This window comes from Fusarium venenatum, assembly GCF_020744135.1.
Source record: "Fusarium venenatum strain MPI-CAGE-CH-0201 chromosome Unknown EDB82scaffold_4, whole genome shotgun sequence".
NCBI lineage: Eukaryota > Fungi > Ascomycota > Sordariomycetes > Hypocreales > Nectriaceae > Fusarium > Fusarium venenatum.
In genome coordinates, this window is record NW_027072132.1 from 7,653,569 (window position 1) to 7,671,054 (window position 17,486).

General features: G+C 47.9%; 6 protein-coding genes and 1 non-coding gene across 7 annotated transcripts; 3 read left to right on the plus strand and 4 right to left on the minus strand.

The window, feature by feature from the left end:
• Positions 1-793: 793 nt before the first annotated feature.
• Positions 794-3,319, plus strand: EDB82DRAFT_518477 (uncharacterized protein). Its single transcript, XM_025725921.2, has one exon. The coding sequence runs from the start codon at positions 900-902 to the stop codon at positions 3,228-3,230; it is 2,331 nt and encodes a 776-aa protein (XP_025594472.1). The 5' UTR covers positions 794-899; the 3' UTR covers positions 3,231-3,319.
• Positions 3,320-3,573: 254 nt separating this feature from the next.
• Positions 3,574-3,659, plus strand: EDB82DRAFT_t271. Its single transcript has one exon. It is a non-coding gene; the product is annotated as a tRNA-Tyr (tRNA).
• EDB82DRAFT_518478 (uncharacterized protein) lies at positions 3,660-5,176 on the minus strand. Its single transcript, XM_065609039.1, has 3 exons — positions 4,935-5,176; positions 4,499-4,886; positions 3,660-4,449 (listed from the first exon to the last, which is right to left on the minus strand). Exons 1-3 carry the CDS (start codon positions 4,981-4,983, stop codon positions 3,843-3,845), a joined length of 1,044 nt encoding a protein of 347 aa, XP_065463634.1. The 5' UTR covers positions 4,984-5,176; the 3' UTR covers positions 3,660-3,842.
• Positions 5,177-5,499: 323 nt separating this feature from the next.
• On the minus strand, positions 5,500-6,979 carry EDB82DRAFT_531095 (uncharacterized protein; the record flags this gene model as incomplete). The annotated part of the gene is made up of 6 exons (XM_025725924.1): positions 5,500-5,933; positions 5,984-6,022; positions 6,074-6,168; positions 6,225-6,304; positions 6,431-6,838; positions 6,893-6,979. The coding sequence occupies 6 exons, from the start codon at positions 6,977-6,979 to the stop codon at positions 5,500-5,502; spliced, it is 1,143 nt and encodes a 380-aa protein (XP_025594474.1).
• Positions 6,980-8,031: 1,052 nt separating this feature from the next.
• On the plus strand, positions 8,032-8,643 carry EDB82DRAFT_481694 (uncharacterized protein; the record flags this gene model as incomplete). Its single annotated transcript, XM_025725925.2, has 1 exon — positions 8,032-8,643. One exon carries the CDS (start codon positions 8,032-8,034, stop codon positions 8,641-8,643), a length of 612 nt encoding a protein of 203 aa, XP_025594475.2.
• A 225-nt stretch (positions 8,644-8,868) lies between these two features.
• On the minus strand, positions 8,869-9,783 carry EDB82DRAFT_357111 (class I glutamine amidotransferase-like protein). The gene is made up of 3 exons (XM_025725926.2): positions 9,394-9,783; positions 9,279-9,341; positions 8,869-9,226 (listed from the first exon to the last, which is right to left on the minus strand). The coding sequence occupies exons 1-3, from the start codon at positions 9,763-9,765 to the stop codon at positions 8,945-8,947; spliced, it is 717 nt and encodes a 238-aa protein (XP_025594476.1). The 5' UTR covers positions 9,766-9,783; the 3' UTR covers positions 8,869-8,944.
• Positions 9,784-10,015: 232 nt separating this feature from the next.
• On the minus strand, positions 10,016-17,329 carry EDB82DRAFT_563213 (uncharacterized protein; the record flags this gene model as incomplete). The annotated part of the gene is made up of 3 exons (XM_025725927.2): positions 10,016-16,801; positions 16,868-17,027; positions 17,079-17,329. The coding sequence occupies 3 exons, from the start codon at positions 17,327-17,329 to the stop codon at positions 10,055-10,057; spliced, it is 7,158 nt and encodes a 2,385-aa protein (XP_025594477.1). The 3' UTR covers positions 10,016-10,054.
• Between the last annotated feature and the right edge of the window lie 157 nt (positions 17,330-17,486).

The following is a 17,486-nucleotide window of genomic DNA, read 5'->3' on the forward strand; positions in this document are numbered from 1 at the left end:
GCCATGACCGGATCTTGACCAGTGACAAGCCCTGTCATGTCAGACGGCAGAAAAAAAGAAAAAAAGCCAAGAACCCTTTTGGAATTACGTTCTCACTTTCTGAGGCGAATGCGAAAAAAGAAAAGTGTCAGGTGTGCAGTTCCCAAAGCTGAGTTGGAGTGTAAGCGCTCGCCACAATTGTGCATTTGTAATTGCTGAACATCATGTATGTAGATCTTCTTCATAATACAGACGGAGGAGGGACGTTGGAGAGATATCAGCGATACGTATCGGATTAGGCTGTGCTAGCGTCTGACCGATTCTCACGAAGTCTTGGCAGCCTGAAAGCCAAGATTATTGACCTAGGATCATTAAGCGGTGTCCTCGTCCCGTCCGTTCTAAATGTGCTCAAAGCCTCGTTTCAGGCCTTGTAAATTACCACAAGGACCCATGAATACCATGGATTCCCTGAGTAGATTGTCAATAGCGTTGCACTCGGCCAGCCTGCACATCCGATTCCATGATGTTGGTTCTCCTTAGCAGCCTTATTAGACTTTTGGCAAGGAGCACCAGGCAAACTCTCGATCAGACAACACAGCGGAAAACCCGTCTTACACCTATCCCAAAACGGATTTGCACCTCAAAGAAGAGTAACATGGCGAAATCCTTCGAGAGAATAAGTCGGCTAGGTTTCCTGAATTGGAACATGTCGCCGGCTGCTGAGGTACAAATGCCAGACATTGGGGGCCGAAAAGTCTTGGATATGCATGCAGCTTATTTTTTTTTACCTTTTAGTTGCATGACAGCAAAGCACGTCCTGCAGTATCGTACATAACAGGGAAAAAAGGAAGAAAGGTTCTTTGGTTCTCGCCACGGGCCATCTTGCATATAATTCTTCACGGCCGGCACCTCTGGAAACTATGGGAGGTTTCTCGAGAATCTTGGGCTCTTCTTCAGACGGACCTGCATATGCCACAGTACCTGTAGACAATAGCGCTGCAATGGAAGACAAGATCGTGGCAGAGCAACAGGACCAGGGACAACATGCGCATGCGTATCCTCAGCAGACCTACCCACAGCAGCATCAGCAGCAGCATGTCGTGTCACCACAACCATCCATAGGCCACTTTCAACCCGCACAAGCTGTCTCGCCGGAAACCATCTCTCAGGCAAGATTCTCCCAGGCGACATTCCCTCACAACACTTCGCCATGGCTTGACCCGCAAAGCCCCAATCTTCGAGATAGCCCCGGCTACGATCGCACCTTTGACAGCCATAGAGGACTCATGGGCAATGACCCCGCCAATGTGCCTTATGAGAAAGCACCTGATGTTCATGTTGTCAACCGACCAACCAATGCCGTCCAACCCAAGGGGCCGCTTTTGTACAGGGCGATGAAGAGCAAGTGGTCTATGATTGCTTGCTTGGCTATTGGAGTTGCTGCCGCTATCGGACACCACTTCTTTTACAATCACCTCGACGGCCGCGAAGCTGTGAATCAACAATGGATGCTCCGAGCTGGACAACTCATTTCCTTTATCGCCAACGCCAACTTTATCCTCGCTGCAGTCATGGCTCATCAACAAGTAGCTTGGCGAGCGGTAGGTCAAAAGGGATTCTCAATCCATGCCGTCGACTCTCTGTTCGGTGCCACTCACAACCTCGTCGAGCTTTTCAACCGCGAGGCTTGGGCCAAGTCTTGGTTTGTCATGTTTCTCGCTCTCTATATGTGGTTCAGTCCTGCTGTTGTTATTCTTACCTCAGCTACGCTGTACGTTGTTCCTGGCGAAAGCGTTCAAGACACCCTTTGTCCGTCTATCCGCACTCTCAATTTTAGCAACGAAGCGAAAGAGAGCTTCCAGACCCCCAAGAAAGCTGAGGGTGAGATCATGAACGGTCGCTCTCTCTCTGGCTACAACTGGACGGCCACTGGAGGCAACCTCGCCGATGATGCCAAGACCAACGACAACGTGTTCGAATACTACAACGTTCCTTCATCTTCTTTGGACCGAATCGCTGCTGGTGTGTTCTCGAGTAGTCAGACAACTTACAAGGCCAACATTTCGAAAGAAATCTGTGGAGACGGCTGGGATTGCTCAACGACCATCCATTTCGTCGCTCCTGGATACAAGTGCGAGGAGCTTGCTCGTGGCGTCGGATCCAAGATGAAGCAGTTTGGAAATGCCGAGCCACCCTTCAATCTTAGCGACCTTGTCCCTGCTGGTAACTACACCTACCTCGCTAATACAGACCGCGGAGAGTACATGCGACCGCAGATAGACAACGTCACCATTGGTGGTATCCCTTCTGAGGAAGATGGTCCCGACTTCCCCAAGAACCTTGGCGTCTTCAGGACTGAGCCCAGCATTTGGATCGGCTACGCTGAGGTTCAAGACCACACCAAGGAGCATGCAAAGGAGCAGGACGCTGATGGATGGTATGACGACTACACTCCGGTCATCTTTGCCTGCGATCATTGGGAGGTGAATTACACTGTGACATTCAATTACACCGCAGGATTCCAGAAGTACGACATCACCGAACGGGAGTACAAGAAGAAAATCATCGACACGGAGTGGAGTAGCTGGACTAACGAGTCTACCGATGGAACAGCCGATGGAAACGCTGCCGTACCTGAGAAGAATTATGTCAGCCCTCGCCAGCATTACGCTAGGTATCGTCGAATTGCCGCGTTCCACAGTCTGGGACTACGACTTCGGGAAATGCTCTTTGGCAACGTCAAGGTTCAAGGTGTCGTGCTAGCAGACGGTGCCATCACTACAACAAACCTTCTCGACCGACACGAGAGTCTTCCAATTCACGACTTCCAGCGAGAAGTGAGCCGTATTTACGAGGACCTCATCATCTCACTGCTCTCTGACCCCCAGTTCCTCGCCGTTGCTTGGGCAGCTGACCCCTCCAAGCTATCTGGTACCGGCGTTGGCGGAGAAGAGACCAATTACGCGTGCGAGCGACGTCGCAAGGCCAACTTCTTTGACTACGGATGGTCCATTCTTGTCGCCGTCTATGCTGTGTCTTTTGTCATTGCATCGATTGGTGTTTACTACGGTATACAAGCTATGACGAGTGATGGTACAGATGCGCAACGTGTAATGACATTCTCTGCTATCGCTGGTGCGACTAAGAAGGTCACCGTGGATAATGCTGAGAGGAAGGCAACCAAGATTAGATGTTTCCCTACTGAGGAACGACCAGGAGAGTATGAGTTTAGGGCTGAGTTAGAGGGATGAGAGAGTTTAGTCAATCTCTACAAGTGTTTCTTATCGTAGACTTTTTGTCACTAATTTTAATTTGTTAATTCACAATATTATGACTTCAATGATGCTTGTTCTGGGTATGGAACAGTGGTTGGTAATTTCTACAGACAAGAGCTGCGAACGATTTTATATAAGATGAACCAGTGAACTAGACTGAGAGAAACTCGATATAAATGGATTAAAGATACATTTGCACGGCCTGAGTGGTAGAGGAAGTCTTTCCAGAGTGAAGCATTTGCGAATTGACATGGCGATAGATTAGAGCAAGCAAATATAGTTTTTGACGAATCCACCACAGTCATATCACATGACCCATCCCCGAATAGCTCAGCTGGAAGAGCGTTCGACTGTAATTGTATACATGTCATCGAAAGGTCACTTGTTCGATCCAGGTTTCGGGGATCCGTTTTTTTGCTGAATTTCCATTTTGCCTTAATCGTAAACAACTCAAATTCTTTTATTTGTTCGTTTAAAAAGAATCCAACAGTAATCAATTGTCTCGAAATGTGTAATAATATCCAAGCGAAAATAAAACAGCGACTTAAACAGACTTATTATTGTGGGAACTTTCTGTACCTTTTTTCTTTATCGCCAATGTTTAGAAAACATTGCAGAAAAAAGCCCTCTCCCTGGATGCACAAACGTCTTCCCACTCCCCTCTTTCCAGGGTACGCCAGGTTCAGCAAAGCGAGGCAACTTCACTATACAATCTTCCTTTCGAATGCCATCATGAATCGCCTTGTACTTTGGCCATCCGCGGGGATGAACAGTAAACTGAGGTTCCAACTTGACGACCACATCCCAAGCCTCAGGTCTTTCTGGATTCAAGGGGGCATCAACTGTGAGTTTGGCAGCTAGCTTCTCACCAAAGACGTACGGATTGGTATTCGTCCCCTGTGCCTTATTCATATACAGGTGATGACGTGGTTCAGCGTCGAGCCACAAATATACAGAGTCGAGGTTATTTGCATGCTCGAGTGCCTCGCAACATTGACGCCAGCGTAACATAGCTGCTGTATATGAAGATTTGGGTTTATCAGGACTTGACAGACGGAGTCGGACCGTAACTTGTAGGTGTCTAATGTTGTTCAGGATAGGATTTGAACTGGAAACTGCTAATGAGTGGACAGTGTCAATGTCGTGTGTGCAAAACGTGACATTCCTGTGGATGGAGGCACTCGCTTCGACATATCTATGACATTGTTAATTGTTGGTTCGTTGGTTTTGTGAAATCTACTTACATTTGCCGGCATGTTACCAATAAGGGTAAAAATGGCCTCCGTTCGTTTCTCTCCGCCTTTAGCTTAGATCGATACAGCTCTTCGCATTTCCAGTGCACACCCCAGCTTGACTCAAGACGCCTCCACAGTTCTGAATCGTAAGTTTCATTGCGCTTTGTCTTCTGGCATGTTGCTTGAAGTTCGTCTGGCGCAGTGACATCAGTGGTGCACTTCATTCCAACAACGCGGCCCCGGCCCAGTATAAGATGCTGAGATAAGCCTGCGTCTCTCCAGAGTTCTTGGAAGATGAGTTCTTTAATCTCGATGGGGAGTTGGACCAGAGCAGAAGTAAATTGTGGGTTGGCATGCTGAGCAATAGTTTCCTGCTCAGGTCGCGATCGACTACTGCCTGCGATTTGATCAACACTGGATACTTCTTCAGTGATGTGTGACTTACCTGATCTGAGGTGAAGAGTAAGGTTCGTGCGAACGTCGAAGTGTCCCATTGTTAGGTTGGCATTAAATGAGAAAAGATCAGTTGGTCACTGTAGGAAAGAACACTAAATGAATTGATGATAGTGTTTGGGGGCGATCTTGCTGGAAAAAGTTAAAGAGGTAGAATTGCATGACCATGGCTCGAGACGGCGCAGGTTGTCACGGAGGAAATAGGCTGAGCAGGTGGACTAAGCCTCAATGCCTGTTTCAAATGCAACCTAACGCAAGAACCAACAGGCCAATCAGGATGATTCACGGTTTCTGGACCTAGAAATACAGTATGAAATTATTGGAATACAAACCGTGGACTTTTTTTCGTTGTATAAGCAGTGAAGCATGGCTTACGCAGGCCCCTCCAGTCTATGGAAGCCCGATCATGATTCTTTCTTCCAAGTCTTTAGAGATTGTCTATACTACATAACCAATAGAAGCATTGATACTATCCCAAGTTCGACGTAGTACCGGAATTCTCAGCTCTAAACTTATACACCAAACACCCAGCCGTCCAGGAACCACCCGTTCCTCCATTATTGCATGCAACCTTTCCAGGCATCAAAAAGAGTGGCCTCGCACATATTAGAAGACCCATTGTCAAGCGGATCATTTGCCCACTGTTCTGTTGCACCGTTGTCAAGCTCACAACCATCCTTCCACCAGATATTATACTGGTATAGCGCGCCCCAGGCCCACCTCTGGAAAAAAATGAAGCTGTCCGAGTCATCCTTCTTGACCGGTGAATCGTCGGCGTTCCGACAGGCCCATGTGGCGTATTCTTTGACCTGGTGATCCCAGACATCTTTGTGGTCGCCAAACTCGTCAGATGCGAAGCAGCTTGGGTTAGAATCCCATTCAAGAGACTTTTTGTCTGTGTCTTCAGCTTCGCCGTCATAAATACTGTAAGTGAGAGTTCCACAGTCGAGATCAAGTTGACCCCAGTTGATGGTTTCGCTGTCTTCAACGCCTGCAACGATGTCAGTGGATAGTCTTGAATGAATGACTTGTGGAACGTACATGATTTGAACTTCTCGAAAACGTCTTCGCAAACATAGCCTTCACAGGCATCTTTTTTCTTGCATTCCAGTTGGAATGTGAAGCTTCAACCGTCGTAGTCAGTAACGCCGAGCTCTGCGTCTGTCCACGTCTCATCAAAACTATCACGCAACAATGGCTTGGTCTCGCAGAACTTATCCAAAGTGCTGTAATATATCAGCATGAGCCAGAGCAAAATACCATCAGAATTTGAGCGTATCACCTCTTCCAATCCTCTTCATCCATATCAACTGAGTACTTGGACTCCTGTCCAGCATAGCACTTGGTATCAATATCGACATCCTTGCCGAAAATGAATTCACTAAGTGCTTGTTGAATCCTAGGCCAATCACCAGCCGAAAACAACGTGTCGCCGATGCCAAGGCTGGAAACATCGCATGGGCAATCCTTCTATTCGTTGGTGCAAACGGCGCCCTTTCCGCCTTGACAACGTTCTCCCATGCAAGCAAGAGGGAAAATAGGGCAGCTGAGACTGGGATTCTTGGGAAGATCAATCTTCTTCACATCAGTTTTCAGCTTCCACTCTTGTGAGAACTCGTCGTTCAAGCCCCAGAGGATAGCGATACCAGCCATGGCAGCTGCATCTACACCCCCCGTGACGACAGCAGAGCCGACTTCCACGCTGGCGATGAAGTCGGCGAGTAGCTCAGAAGCAGCTGTTATCACACCGTCAGATGCTCCGATGGCGATTAGGCATACAGCGGCTGTACTGCCGACTTCGATCCCAGTGAGGTCGCCTATATCACGAGCCAAGACTTCAGCAGCACGAAGAGGTACAGCTCTCTTGACGAGAAGAGTGAGAAACTTCCCAGGACGCTACATGAGACAATCTTGGTCACCTGCATCGCATTTGGGCAAAAGGTCGTCTACTTCGTGTAGCTCGTCCTTCATACACTTGCTCAGTGTAATCTCAACCTGATCAACTTCATGACGAGCGACAAGGAAACCACGGGCCATGGCGCTCTCTATGGGCTCGTCCTCTTCTATGGCAGTTGTGTAAGTGACTAAACCAAAGTCGGTCGTAGTACCAATCCACTTTATCGTGTAAATAAGTCTACAGTTGAATAAAGAAACTGAAACAAAAAGGCCAATCGAGAATGGACGCCCGTCGATCTCCTGGATACGCCAGCCCTGACACCGTTTCACGAGGTAGGCAGAAGCACAATAGAATTATGAGATTGTTGGGCTAATGAATGATGCAGATGACACATTTACAAACCGTCGCAAAATCGTCGGATGGCGTAGGTGAGGAACAGGTCTATGGCTAGATCAAGGTTCTCGAGAATAAGTTTGCTGGATCCAGTACAGCTGGTAAGACTAACCACAAGGACACCTGGGTGTCGGAATAAACTAAACTTTCACAGATAACCTTGCTTATTTTGCAATGTTGGTTGATTTAATTTTGAACTACGGTTACGATGTCGAGGAGAACGGTACAATCTTCAAGATTGAATGGATAATACCAGAGTTGCTATGAGAAATTGTAAAGCTTGATTGTCTCGGTTGTGCACAAGTCGATTATCATTGATATGTTACGGTTTGAACTAGACACGTTGCGCCATTTGGAAGACATGAACGATAGTTTGACTATTGCGAGTTTAACTTGTTCAATACATTGCTCTTGCGAAGTGATAGTCTCCGTTATAAAGGCAGAAAAGTCCTCAGAGGAATGCGCATTCTTTATGCAATACAACATCAAAAATGTTCTATGAACAAAGGGCCATAGATAAAGTGAACAGTCTATTGTATGATGATGGTCGGACCTTTGTTCGCAGCGTCTTTGTTGTTCTGCACATCACCAACAGGAATAATTATGAACAATGGATCTGTAGAATTGACAAACGTCCTCAAAACGATATATTGAATAAATCCTATATAAACGAGTGATTGCCGGAATTCAGTTCCACACACTAAACATTCTTCACCACCACCTTATCATCATCAAGAACGAACCAAACTAACATCATCAAACAATGCGATTTCACAACATTCTCCACTACATCACAATCATGCCGGGACATAGCATCCGAATGTGTCACAAGCACAGTGTCTGTCGCTGGATTCGGCATCAGGTTCCGAGACCACCAATGACTGCCCAACACAGACACGAATGGGGGACACATAACGATCCACACGGTTGGATCATTGGTGTTCTTCCACTCATTTCATTCATGAATCTCATCTGGGAAGAGTCTTTTGAAGTCATTGACGAAATCACGACTGGCGACACTGAGCTGTCCGAGTTTGTTGAAATAGACCAATGGGCTGCTATCCATCGCTTTGCGTTTCTTGTCAAGTTTATTCACAGAAGGGATCCGCTGCATGAGAGTCAAGCGTACAAAGCGCTTGCTGAATGTGACCCTGGATTCAAGAAACTTGAGATGGTGAGTTTGATCTTCAAAGACATGGATGGTATCAAAGGACTACGTGAGTGGAATGACCTGGATTATCTTCACATCTGGATCCAGGCTAATGTTGTTCCACGCTTGAGCCTTGTGCCTACGGTAATCGCTGAAGAGGCTGCTGATGTGTTTCTCAACACAAACTACCTTGCTTGTTGGGAGTCACTTGTCTCGGAGAGAGAACCACTCAGCCTTATCAAGGCCTTTCGCTATCGATAGTTGACTCTTTCGTGAGACACGCGTTGCAGATGCGATACCCTGAGGGGAACGGAGTTAACAATTACTGTTTCGCTCGCATGAATAGATTGCAGTTGCGCATACAGGAACGGGTATGAGAGGATACGGGGGGATTCTTCCCTGATTGGAGTAGAACAGATGGTAACTTCACACGCACACACATTAACAGAAGGTAGATTATAGACTTGATTTGGGAGTTTCTTAAAAAGGTATCTAAAAACGACAACCGCGTGATATGATTGGATTTTTGAGGATTTACATCTTCCTAGAGACATACTAACGACTAGTTGATCTCAGTAGAGACCCATTGAACGATCCTCTCAAAGATTGTTTCGCCGTCGTGGGGTGAGTCAATGGGTCTCAAGTTGCTCTCCAGTCCTGCGCCCACTACCGCTGGATTGTCTGAAGCCACAAATAACCGAGAGAGTGAAGAGTTCATCTCTGGGTGTCCTTGGAAAGTAAGAACCTGGCCATTTTTCGACATGAGTACTTCATTGTTGAGAGCCAAAGGCAGCAGATGAGGTCCAATGTCGGTCACCACTATCTCGTGGTTCTTGTGTATGGTCTAATAATCTTAGTCTTCGATATGGTATGACGGAGGTAAGTTGTTGACATACAAGCGATGTAGCATTAAAAATCTGCGCTCCTTCGGTCGTCAACGCGATATCTTCAACGCCAACCTGGGTGAGCAATTAGTTGCGAGTCTTTGCATCTTCGGAATTGAGACATTACACAGTGACCCCTGCCAGATGTGCCCAGGGCACCTCCTAGCGCTAGAGCAACCGCCTGTTGACCCCAGCAAATCCCCAAAATCTTGGGCTTTGATGGGTTCATAGTGGCTAGTCTCAGGTACTCCAGCGTGTCGGTGACCCATTTAGGTCTCTCATCTTTCATAAGGTTAAATGGTCCTCCTGTCAGAATGACAAGGTCCTGATCGTCCGGGTCGGGGAGTGCATCACCCTGGATAGCAGCGTAGACATTAATCTCGGCATCTGGTTTAGATCGGCGAACGAGATGTGTGATTCTGTCAATCATGGGCTTACCGCCGGTCTCTTCAAGTATGAAGTTTTGAAGGATGGCGACGCGAAAGGTGGGAGAAGTCATGACGTGAAAGTATTGTTGCGCAGACATGAAAGTATAGAGGCACCATTCCAAGGGACCGAGCGCTATATTTAAGTAATCTCAGTGAGCTATCCACTGAATGTGGACCTGATCAGTGGTGCGAAACTGCTGACTAGAGCTACGTCCCTGTATTAAACCACCCCTCCGACGTAGGCGAACATAGTATCACACTGGGGGAAGTGTCATTTACAAAAGCCGATCCGGAATTGAACTACGAATATGCAAACCCTGGATTGCATTTGAATATTGATGACGTAAAATATTTTACAAATTACCCAAGATAACTGCACTCATCCTCATCTTTGCCTAAACTTTCAATCACATCACCGAAATACTTGACTACATAATCCGCTGCCTCTTCATCCAGCACCTCGCTGGAAACCGTCATTGTAATCTTCAATCGAGAGCCCGTTGGAACAACAAGCACATTCGCTGTTTTGGACGGGCGATTAGGCAGACTATACAGCCCTGTCTCGCAAGTGTGTCCATCAAAATCACAGGTAGGATCATCACTGTTGGTGAAGTTTTGGAACCTTACAAAACTGCCAAACTTGGTCCCAGGCTCCCACGAGGTACAGTTGCGAGTAATCTCGTCAAGACCGAGATTTTGAACCGACATTGTTTGAACGTGTTGTTGTTGCACTTGAGAGAGTAGGTCATGTTTGTTGGGTGATAGTGGGAAGTGTACCCGTACTGGAATAATGTTGAGGCATGGACCGACGATGCGGTCTTCGTGGGGTATTCCAAGACCACGGCCGTGAACAACCTGTCCAAAGACAACATCACTCGAGCCACTGTCGCTCTGTGAAGGAGTGAATAGTCTAGAAAGTGTGACTGCCCACGCCAGTTTGACCAATGTTGCCATGGTCGTGCTCTTGGGTGGTGAAATTGGGACAGTCTCCAATGTTGCAGTCACACCTCGAGGTTGGTGTGCGATAGATGTTGACGCAGCCTTCTTCGGAAGAGATTCACTCTCATTACTCATGATGGTAACGGGAGTATTTTGCAGAACATCTCTCCATACCTGGTAAGTCTCAGGTGTTCGCTTCTCCCAGACCTGTCGTACATGGTCCGAGAACTGAGCGCAGGGCGACATTTCTTGTCCCGTGTAGGCAGAACTGAGATCTTCGCAAATAGTACTCAGAGACATTCCATCAAATAAGGCATGAGGTAGTCGCAATGCCAAGAACATTCGCGAATCTCTCAACTTCAAAAGTTGGACTTGTAGCCCAGGATTACCATCAATGGGCACACCCATAGCAATAGAGTCATCTGCACAGTGCCTTTCCATATCATCAACACTAGGATAATGCGTCAAAGTGACTGGCATGTTTCGTAGAGTCAATTGGAGGATCGAACCACCACTAGCGTTGGTGTAAAAGACTGTGCGCAAGATGGAGTGCTTCTGAACAAGGCTGTTGCAGGCAGCCTCCAAGCGCTCTTCATCTACCCCGCCAGGCAACGAGATCCATAGGTAACGACTGTAAAAGTTGAACAGAGTCATCACTTGGAATTCGGTCGCGGGGCTGGCTTCAATGGCATTGTCCAAGACATCTTGTGGGATGTGGCCTGGAAGTTCGTCAAGAGGGATCTGGCCACCATTCGGAGTATTTCCAGTCTGTTCCTCATGATCGGCCTTGCCTTCCCCAGTCTTTAACATCTCCCCATTGACTGGAGCGCATGCCAAAGAGATCTTGGATAGGATCTGATGCGTAAAAATGGTAGCGACAGTCAAGTCAATACCTCTCCGTCTGGCAAGCGTGGAAGCAGCCATCGCCGAGATCGAATCTCCTCCAAGACTGAAGAAATGGCCATACATAGGTACCGACTGAATGTCCGAATTGAGAACCTTCGCAAAGATGTCTTGAATCTCTCGATCATGTGCAGTCTTTGGTGCTTCTCCCAGCTCAGCAGTGCTGGTTCTCAACTGGTACGAATCGAGATTTCTCGAGATAGTCTTCGAGAACTCCTCGCGCAGAAGACGTCGATTGATCTTGCCCGAGAGGCTAAGAGGAAGATGAGCTACGGGTATGAAGTACGTGGGAACCATGTACGATGGGAGTTGATCCCGAGAAGAAGCATCCAGCGATTCAATGGTGGAGTAGAACAGTTCGTTTGGCGAAGTGATCCACTGTAAATCACTGTTCTCAGGCGGATTGTCGCTAGAAATTGGGCCCCATGTTCCTTCAGTGTGCGGTGCAAGAAACGCGACCAACGCGGCACGGTTGTTCTGTTCCGCAATCTTGACGCACTCAACGGCAACAGCCTTGATGTCATTACAGGCTGATTGTAAGCAGTGCTCGACTTCACCGACTTCAAGTCTCTGGCCGTGAAGTTTCACCTGATCATCCTTTCGTCCTAGGAATTGTAGAGAACCATCAGGCATCTGTCTGACAAGGTCGCCAGTTTTGTACACTCTTCCACAACCTGAACGGAACTGGGAGAGCCAGGAAAGGTTGTTGACGAAGACCTGATCAGTCTTCGTCTGGTCCTTCAGGTAGCCAGTGGAAACCACAGGTCCTTCCACTAGTAGTTCGCCAACTGTGCCAATGGGAACAAGCCTGTTGTGATCGGCTGGATCAACCACCCATGAGGCAGCTCCGAAGCTTCGCCCGATATGAGACGGGTGGGTGTCTGGCAAAACGCGTCCGATGTGTGAGATGACAGTGCATTCTGCTGGGGCATACATGGCGAACAGCTCCAACCTATGTGCCCAGATACCCACAATCTGAGAGGTAAGAGGTTCACCGCACGAGCCAAGAGTCTCCAAAGTTGGAACATCTGAAGGATTGAAGAGGTTGATGACGGATGGAGTCAACAGTGCCCATGTGGCCTTGAGATCGCCTGCTGCCTTGGCGGGATTGTCCCTTCGTTGTTCCTCACGTGGTACACAAATGCAAGCACCCGCTGCAAGAGTCAACAAGATCTCTCCGATGCTGATATCGAATGCGAATGAGGCAAAATGGAACACACGACTGTTTGCAGTAAGGTTACCATGTTCTCGCATAACAGCCGCGCTTGTGGCGATAGCACCATGGGGAAGTACGATACCCTTAGGTACGCCTGTAGATCCGGAGCTGAAAACAACACAAGCAGGGGCGTCTAGGTCTGGAGAGACGGTCTGAGTTGAAGAGTATGAGTCCTGTCCTTCACAAAACGCCGTCGGGTCGAAGGTTGTGATTGGAAGTGACAGCTTGTCGCCAATGTGCTTGGTCTGTTCAAAAGCAACGAGAATCTTGGAATCGATCATAGAACACATCGTCCTCAACCTTTGAACAGGGTGTGAAAGATCAAGAAGAACAAAGGCCGCGCCGGTCTTGAGGACTGAGAGTATAATGACTGGGGCCCAGGGTGATCTTTCAATCAAGACAGGTACAAAGTCACCTCGCCTGACGCCTCGACTCATCAAATGACATGCAAAGCGATTGGAATATTCCTCGACTTGTCGGTAAGTCAAGTCAAGATCCATGGAGTGGACTGCAAGTGCATCTGGATGGTCTGTAGAAAGCTGTCGAATGCGATCGTGAATGCAAATCTCGACAGATTTCGGGACTGACTGATTCCATTTTCGCAACTTCTCCATGTCATGTGGAGGTACCAGGCTGATGTCTCTGATCGCCACAGATTCAGATGTCATGATCTGTCGAACAACGTGTGATAGCTGTCTGAGAAGACTGTCACCAATCTCTGAGGTGATTAGGTTAGAGTCAAATGCCACCTTGAAGTTGACTCGACCTTCGTCTGGCCGACATGTCAAGACCAGGGGGTAGCTTGCAAATGCCTTTACATTACCCGATGAAGATGCATCGCCATTAGAGGATTGGAAGATGGAAGACTCCATCTTCTGTTCGTGTGGTTGTACAACAAGCAGATTCTGGAAGTTGCAAGCCTCACTAGCTTCCTTGCCGTATTGTCGAATGCGTGATAGACCCGTCTGCTCATGTGGAATCATGTTGACAAATTCATCCTGGATGTCTGATAGAACCTCGCGAACGGATCTCGCAATTGGCAGTTTGACGCGAATGGGTAGAGTTGCCAAGGTTGGCCCACTGATCTGATCGACACCATCGACGTTGGCATTACGACCGCTAACAGTAGCACCAAACACGACATCTTCAGAACCCGTTTGATGCCATAGAAGAATCGCCCACGCAAGTCGAACAACTGATGAGAGTGTGTACTTGGTCGACGTGTCAGCATCAAGCGACAGATTGCGTTCAAGCACAATTGTCTTTGTTGTGGTTCCCGCCTTTGAAGCGGTTGCTGGGAAGTGCTCGGCTTCCAGACCCGAGAACTGTTGACGCCAGAATGCCTCAGAGCTCACATCGTCTGATTCAAGCAAATGTCGCACAAATAGGCTAAATGGCTTCATATGAAGGTCTCCTCCGGTGTAAGCTCGCTCAACTTGCGTCACGAGTAAATCGAGAGACCATTCATCAAACAAGGCGTGGTGGATGTCGATACGGAAGGCCTCAGCGCTCAGATAAAGTCTGACTAGAGGGCCTTCAGTGATGTCAATCACCGTTGGGAAGCCTGTCACAGAAGAGACTTCCTCCCACGGCATGTCAGCCCGCATGACGACCTGCAAAAGTCCCTCTGATGTCTGGGCCGCCCGAGTACGAAGAATGGGGTTGTTCTGCCAGACTTCCTGCCAAGCATGTTTGAACCGCTTCTTATCAACCTCAGAAGCAAGTTGCCAGACATAGGTGCCGATGTACGCCCGTGAGTTCTGCGCCGTCAAGGCGAGAAGTCCTTGCTGCATATGTGTGCATGCATATGCATCCTCAATTTCGTCAACCACGAGGCTCGACTCTTCCGCGATCGTGGCGATAGTCTTCTCAGCATCTTGAAGCAGTGCAAATGGTGCAAGAGTTGTTGGAGAAGATAGACCATCCGTTAGAACCATAAGCCGAGCCAATTCCGATAAGATAGATGCCTTGAAGATGTCGGATACAGAGATACTGAATCCTGCATCACGAAGACTCGCTACCATTTTTATGGCGGCCATTGAGTCACCACCGCGTCGAAAGAAGCAGTCATTTCGTGAGATGATCGACTCGTTGATACCCAGTATCGTCGCCCAAGTCTCCGCAAGCACCCGCTCATTCTCGGTCAATGGCCGTTCGTCATCGCTCAGTTCATGGCCATTGAGACTTTCGTCTTGATGGACGGACAAAGCTTGAGTAGCCGTATTCTGCAAAAGAAGTCGGTTGAGTTTGTTGGATGTTGTGAGCGGCATATGTTGTAGAAAGACAAACTCTGATGGAACCATGAATGATGGCAAATCCATGAGAAGATATATTTCGAGGGCCGACCTCAAGCCATCCATGTGCTTCAGCTGCTCCGGTACCATCTGAGCGGGAGTACATGTCTCTCTGGATGTGTCCTGTCCTAGGAAAGCAACGAGCTTCGTAGTCCCGGTGTTCCCGACCTTAACAGCAACCACAGCGATGTGGGAGAAACCTGCTTCGGTTACTTGCGGACAAGCTGAAATGTGATGTTCAACTGCTGTCAATTCCAGTCTCTGTCCGTTGACTTTGACTTGGTGATCTCTCCTTCCTGCCAACTGCAATGATCCATCGAGATTGTATCGAACCAGGTCTCCTGTGCGAAACGTTGGACTGCTAGAGTTTCGGTGGCCGTATTCTTCATAAATCCGCTTCTTCCACGTTGGATCCGATGTGAAGTGTTGGTCTGTTCGACTCTTGTCGCCCAGATAACCACGCGAGATGGACGGACCTTCGATGACGAGTTCGCCCAGGGCACCAATAGGTGCTAGCTTGTCAGGCTGGTCTATCGCAACGACCCATAACCTGGAGCCACACCCATACCCGATGTTGCTTGGCGAAACACCTGGCTTGAAGTTTGAAGCCAACGCTGCTATACCAGTACTCTCACTCACACCATAAGCGTTGAAAAGCTGTACGTGTTTTGACCATGTCGAGATATGACTCTCTGTCATGGGTTCACCTCCAAGGACCAGTCCTCGAAGTGTGGGGCATGATGGTGGACTGAGAGTACTAGCCATAGAGGGTGTCAAGCTAGCGAGGTTCACTTGATATTGTGTCATAAAACCTGCGAGGTTGTTCAAACGATCAGACTCGGATGGAATGCAAACACAGCCCCCGAACATAAGCGTGACAATTGTGTCACGATTGCTAACATCGAAAGAATATGATGCGAACTGCAACATTCTTGTTCTGTCATCAATATGAAGAGCCTTTGCGTTCGCTACAGCCATACAGTAAAACGCAGAGTGTTCCGTGGTGATTCCCTTCGGCACACCCGTTGTTCCAGAAGTAAACGTGATATACATAGCATTTGACGTGCTGATGTTGACTGTTGGTGATCTAGGATCATCGTCCACGGGGATAGACTCCAACAGGTCACGAACCTGGTCACCGATCGCAATAGCTTCACAAACGAGCTCTTTTGCGATAGGACTGTGGTTTGCCGAGCACACTGCCACAAGTGGGTTCAAAGATGAACATAGCTCGCGACTGTACTGTACGGGATGAGACGGGTTGATGAAGAAGTACGCACCACCGGCTTTGAGAACACCCAACTGTGCAACAACCGCCCATCTGGACTTGTCAAAGACGAGAGGGACAAAGACTTCTGGACCGACGATACCAAGATGCTGGAGCCATATTGCGAGACCTGTCGCGAGACGGTCCAGCTCTTGATATGTAAAATCTCCGTCCCAGGCTGAGACAGCAATAGATGTGGGGTGCAATGTGCTGTTTTGGGAGATGACTCGGTGGATGGGTTCTGGTATGGGGTCTTCTTCAATTGATAAAATGTTCCATCTAGTGAGCCTATTAATGTCCAGATCACTGCACACTTCAAGTTCATTGATCTTTGAGTCAATTTCGGCAACAATCTGTTCAATTGACTTGGCAACTGTAGCAGCGATCATCTCCGCCATGGCAGGGAGAACCTTTGATGACCTGTGGTATATCTTCACATTGGGTAGACGTGTCTCTGGCCTTTGTGAAAAGCATACAGCGAGGTCAAACTATAAGTTAGGTAAGATTGTTGTGAGTTATGATTGTCCTCTGTGCAACTTCATCTGGGGGCTTACCATTGTAGATCCATCTATAACCTCGATGGATTCCTCGTGGGATAGGATGACAGAGATGGTATCCCAAAATGTTGTGCGATTCTGTCCAATTGAATCAACATTTTGGAGATCGAACAACGTTCGAACATGTTGGTCTGGTGAGATATGACAATGATAGTTCCTTGGGAATGTCAGTTTCGAACCAAGAGTGTAATTATCCTGAACTGTGTACCTTTCAGGGTTCAAGCAGGTAAACCAAACATCCTCAGAGCCAGTATAACTTCGAAGACATAGGGCCCATGCAGCTTGTACAAGACTCAAGTGGCTCTTGCACTCCTTGTGTAGCCAGTTGGTAAGGGCTTTGTTGGTCAATCCCGAACATTCGACATTGACAGTGTCCCATTGTGGTTCCAACGCATGGAAATCAGATGGAGGACCAACAGAGGGCACAAAAAGTGGCGATACTGCTGCTGGGGGTGCCATGATTGGTAATTTGGATACAAAGTTTTTCACTAGTTTATTGAGAAGATGAGGTTAATGGAATTTGAGATATGGGCTGACAATAACATAGATTGACCACCCTTACAGCTATCTATTGATTCAGCTAACATTTATAAAACGTAGTCTATTCGATCGAATA